Source organism: Grammomys surdaster, unplaced genomic scaffold (genome assembly GCF_004785775.1).
Source record: "Grammomys surdaster isolate TR1022 unplaced genomic scaffold, NIH_TR_1.0 527, whole genome shotgun sequence".
Taxonomy (NCBI): Eukaryota; Metazoa; Chordata; class Mammalia; order Rodentia; family Muridae; genus Grammomys; species Grammomys surdaster.
The window spans coordinates 431-5,725 of NW_021604946.1; the positions used below are offsets into that span (position 1 = coordinate 431).

The 5,295-nt window shown below is 48.2% G+C and overlaps 1 protein-coding gene and 1 long non-coding RNA gene across 2 annotated transcripts in view; one reads left to right on the forward strand and one right to left on the reverse strand.

Moving 5' to 3' along the window:
- The first annotated feature begins 382 nt into the window (after positions 1-382).
- Positions 383-5,295, forward strand: part of LOC114633117 — a 10,705-nt gene continuing 5,792 nt past the window's right edge. The window contains exons 1-2 of the long non-coding RNA XR_003713175.1: positions 383-775; positions 4,921-5,036. This is a non-coding gene — a long non-coding RNA (uncharacterized LOC114633117). The remainder of the gene's footprint in view (positions 776-4,920; positions 5,037-5,295) is intronic.
- Positions 3,894-4,856, reverse strand: LOC114633115 (olfactory receptor 13C7-like). The gene has a single exon (XM_028781739.1). It carries the CDS (start codon positions 4,854-4,856, stop codon positions 3,894-3,896), a length of 963 nt encoding a protein of 320 aa, XP_028637572.1.

Genomic DNA, 5,295 nt, shown 5'->3' on the forward strand with positions numbered 1-5,295 from the left:
TTCTACCCAGGGTTTCTGTGCTGAAAAAGTGGCAATTCCCATGTCCCTGCAGGTGAGACTAGCTGTAAGCCTTGTTCTGTGTTGAGTAATGTTACTGGTGTTTTCTGCAGTTTCCAGAGCATCAGGGTTTGGAATGCTCACTGATTGGCCCCAGAAGCACCTGGCCCTTCCCAGACTGCAATAGACACAAGGAAGCAGCAGCAGCAGCAGCAGCAGCAACAGGAGAAGTAGGAGCAGCAGCAGGAGAAGTAGGAGCAGCAGCAGGAGGAGCAGCAGGAGAAGCAGCAGGAGAAGCAGGAGCAGCAGCAGCAGGAGGAGCAGCAGGAGCAGCAGCAGGAGCAGGAGTAGCAGCAGCAGCAGCAGCAGGAGCAGCAGCAGCAGGAGCAGCAGCAGGAGTAGCAGCAGCAGGAGCAGCAGTAGCAGCAGCAGAGGCAGAGTTAGCAAAGTCATGAGCACGCCAGCAGCCAGCTCTATGGACAAAACATCAATGTACACCAAATAGTTTGCAGTAGAGAGTGGGATCAGGGCATAGAGGAATCCACTTCCTCTTTAACACATTTGAGGGCCTCTGGGTCTTTCTACTTGGTGGAAATGGGGCAAGTCACCGTGGGTCACCCAGAGGAAACTCCACACTGTCATATCAGGGGATCTCATCTGTTTTCCCATCAACATTTCCCTGCTCCTCATTGCAATACTTCTTACCAGCACCTTCTCTGGACTCAAGTGGCAAGAACTTCAGACCTCACCTTGGATCTCCTCAAATGACAGTCCACAGGTAAGCATCACTTTGTACATGGCTGGATACCCTGGGCCAAAGTGGAGAACGAGGCCCATCCTGGCTTCCCATGACTCCTAGAAAGCAGGAGAATAGGGAGTTACGTTGTCAGAAGGGAGTGGAGATGAGAGAAAACTGATTTGGAGGAATGTTTGCAGAAGGCAGAGTCAGTGAAATTATGAAATTACCTTGTTTTGAATGTGGATTCTCTCCACTTCAAGAAAACCTCATTACTATAGACTCTGACTCTCTCTCTCTCTCTCTCTCTCTCTCTCTCTCTCTTTCTCTCTCTCTCTCTCTCTCTGTGTGTGTGTGTGTGTGTGTGTGTGTGTATGTGTGTGTGTGTGTTGTGTGTCCAACCAAATTTAAGGAATACCCATCAAATGACTCAAGTGTGACTGTGACGTGCACAGTCAGAGACTAGAGCTGATAGCTTTGTAAGGGCTTCAGGATTTCTCATTGTGACTCAGTAGTCAGGATGCTCCGGAGGCCTGCAGCAGAACTGTGGGGCTGAGCTCTCTCTGCCCACTCTGGATTCACTTCTGAACTCCAGATGGACCCTCACTGCTTCTCAGTTCTGTTGCTGCCTCTATCCTGGAGACACCTATCTCTTGGAGCCATGGAACAGTTCAGGTTCTCTGAGTCCCTTCCTCTGCCTCCAGGACCATTGTCTCCTCAGCTCACAAGCACACCTGGAGCCAGGCAGCTGAGCTGACATCCTCACTGTGCATGAAGGTTCTCTGCAGTCTGATGGTTCTTCTCAGTTCTTTTGGTCATCACCAGCACTCCATGGGTGCTTCTTCCAGGGGCTTGTGGGTGCTGTGAAGAACTCAAACAGGGCAGGATCCTAGAGGCCCGAGCTGATGTAGAGGCCATGGAGGGTACTGCTTACTGGCTTACTCCTCATGGTTTATTCAGCTTGCTTCCTTACAGACCCCAGGACTACCATCTCAGGGATGGTTTTACTCACAATGACCTGCCCCCCTCCACCTTCATCAATCACTAAGATAAGGCTCTACAGGCCTGCCTACAGCTGGATCTTATGAGGCATTCTCTCAGTAGAGGTTCCTTCCTCTCAGATGACCATAGTTTCGGTCAAGTTGACATAAAGTTATCCAGCACACCATGGCACCAATAATTTAGAGACAGATACTGAAATATTTGTATATAGATTGCCTGACCATCTGGGGTTTGCATTAAAATAATCCAGGAAAGGGACAAATAAGGCTGGATCTAGCTCCATGATAAATTGTTCCCTAGCTTATGCAAAGTCCTGGTATTGACTTCTCCACACTCTGCTCACACGGTGCGGGGTGGTCAGAGGAAGGAGCTATCTTTGGAGTGTGGATGAACAGACTGGCTTTGGCAGATCATTGTCAGGCCTGGGAGGAGAGTGACTGGATTATTCTCCCACTTTCCTAAAGTTTTAAATCTTACATCAGGGAGGTTGGGGAAGAGAAAGAAAATGAGTCACCCAAAATGTAGCTCTGTGGTGCAGCCCTGTTTTCACACTGGGAGCTTCTGTTAGCTTACTGGTCACCATGACAAAATAAATACCATGAGGTCAGAAACAACCTCAAGAAGAAGGAAGTGTTATTGGAGATGCTGTTTCCTGGATGCTGAAACTGATCCTGAGCCTCACCCCAGCTGGCCTGGCAAGTGCTCTACCACTGAGATACACCACCAGCCTCCTTACCATCACCGTTATTTTGTTATTTTGAACTTTATTTGGAGACAAAGTCTCTTACTAAGTAGCCCAGACTGGTCTTAAACTTGCAATCTTCTTGCCTCAGTCTCCCAAACAGCTGGAATTTCCAGCATGTAAGAAGCATTCATTTTGGCTCGAAGTTTGAGGGAGTACAGTCCACCATGGCTAGAAAGGCAATGGGGCAGAAGCAGCCCCTAGCTGGGGTAACAGGAGTTTGAGGGAGATGGTTACATCATGTTAGCAATCTAGAAGCAGAGAGTGCTCTGGCTGAGCTCATCAGGGACAAGTTATAACCGTCCAGTCAACCCCCTCCCCAGTGACTTACTTCCTCTTGACAGACCATTCCTTCCGAAGTTTCCACAAACAGCACCCCATCTGGGGACCAAGTATTCAAAGACATGAGCCTATAAGGGACATTTTACATCCACACCACAGTGGTTTTCTAAACTTATTCTATTGTCCTCTTCAGACCTGCCCTGCTAGGATGGGAACATTTGGACACAGCCTAGTTAGTTCCCAGCTCCCTTATTTCTAATGGTTACAATACTGACATTTGTTTTACATTGTGGATAAAGTCTCTGAAATCTGTCTTCCACCAGCACTTTCCCAACCTCCCTTCTTCAGTGTTTATAAATTGTTGCCTTCTGGGAGCTGGAGGGATGGCACAGTGGTTAGAAGTACTTGCTGCTCTTTGCAGAGGACCCAACACCCACGGCTGGTGGCTCACAACTGCCTGCAACTCCAGCCCCAGTAGGTCTGAAGTTTACTGGCTCTGAAGGCAAGGGCATGCATGTATGTGTACACACACCAAAACACAAAACACACACATACATATACAAACATGCAAAAATGCCATCACATGCATAATACACAGAAATAAAAAATAAAATAAATTTAAAATACTGTTAGTTTGAATTTGTCCAGAGTTGTTGTCAAGTACTGTTCACAGGGCTATGAAGGGTATGCATGGGATTTGTGCTTAAAGGGAAAGGTAAAGTCACATAGTGGGGGAGAGAGATCACACTGGTTTGACCCACTTAAAGAGGGGCACACCCCCTGAGCTCCTGAAGTCATGGATGCAGTTTCAGATATCACAAGATGTGTGTTCATTTTCCCCAAATAGAATAGCAATCTGCTTAGAGAGAAAAATGTGTATAGTAGAAAATGAGGTCCCCCTCCCCCTGTTTTTAGCAGCAAGCTATTTCTGTCCTTTAAGTCGCATACTCAGCAGGTCTTAGGTTTCAACATTTTAATTGTGTTCTATTCTCCAGTACATGTGAAATACCATTTTCAGATAGCCAAACTTCACATGCAGCTCCTTTAGAGTACATGCTGGTTTTGAGATTCGTGGATATGCACAGCTGAGAAGCATAGCATAGAACTATGGGAATATCTGTTCTCCAAACATCACTAGGTGAAGCTGTTCTTAAGGACCACCAGGTTCCTCACAGCGGCCCTCACATCCTTGTTCCTCAGGCTGTAGATGATGGGGTTCAGCATGGGTGTCACCACCCCATAGAAGAGGGAGATGAGCTTGTCTGCAAGGTCCTGCTTGTCTGCCCCCAGTGGGTCCTTGGACTTGGGCTTCCCGTACATGAAGAGGATGGTCCCATAGAAGACAATCACCACGGTGAGGTGGGCAGAGCAGGTGGAGAAGGCCTTCTTCCTCCCCTCAGCTGAGGGGATCCTCAGAATGGTCACAAGGATGAAGACATAGGAGAAAGAAATAAAGATAACTGGGATCCCCAGAAAGATTATATTTGTCACCCCCATGCTGATCACATTGATGGAGATGTCAGCACAGGCCAGTTTCAGGACAGCCAGGATCTCACATGTAAAGTGATTGATGACGTTGTCCCCACAGAAGGGCAGCGTCATTGCAAGGGATGTTTGAACCATGGAAGCAGCAATTCCACCTGCCCAGGAGCCAGCAGCCATGGACACGTAGGCACCCTTGCTCATGACCACTGGGTATCTGAGGGGGTTGCAGATGGCCACATAACGATCAAACGCCATCATGCCCAGGAGCACACACTCCGTGGCTCCCATGGCAAAGGACAGAAACATCTGCACAGCACAGCCTGAGAAGGAGATGGTCTTCCTGGGAGTCAGGAAACTGTCCAGAATGAGAGGGACCGAGGAGGTGGTGTAGCAGATGTACAGGAAGGAGAGGTTCCCCAGGAAGAAGTACATGGGCGTGTGCAGGTGGGAGTCGAGGATGGTCACCAGGATGAGGACCCCGTTGCCCAGCAGGATCACCAGGTACATCAGCAGGATGAGCACAAAGAGGGTTTTCTCCAGCTTTGGATGGGCGGAGAGGCCCAGGAGAATGAGGCCAGACTCAGGGGAGGAGGTCTGGTTGTTACTTTCCATGCTGTCTTTTCTGTTAACTGAAGCAGATGCTTAGGTCTGAGGCCAACATTTTTGTTTTGCATAGGGCCAGGACATGAGGCATGCAGCCCCAGTGTGACAGAGTGGTCAGAAGACAGTTCTGAAAGCCCACAGCTGGATTTCTTTGAAGGGAAAAGAACAACAAAATCAATATCGAAGATTGTGAGTTAAAGATTCCAAAGTTACAAATCTGATTAATTGAATCCATCTGATCAATAAAATGACACCCATAGCGTTCGATGTCCTCATGTTGTGTCCTATGTGACAGCTCGCCTGTCACTCAGAGCAGTGACTAAATTCGTTTCGTGTTCTCCCAACTTTGTGGCAGATGTTAGAGAAATAAGTAAGTTGGGAGTGTCTGCCTTAAAACCTTGCGCTCTCTCTCTCTCTCTCTCTCTCTCTCTCTCTCTCTCTCTCTCTC

What these genes read in the sequence shown, in the direction of transcription:
- LOC114633115 (XM_028781739.1), bottom strand. Translation starts at nt 4,856, where the DNA reads ATGGAAAGTAACAACCAGACCTCCTCCCCTGAGTCTGGCCTCATTCTC.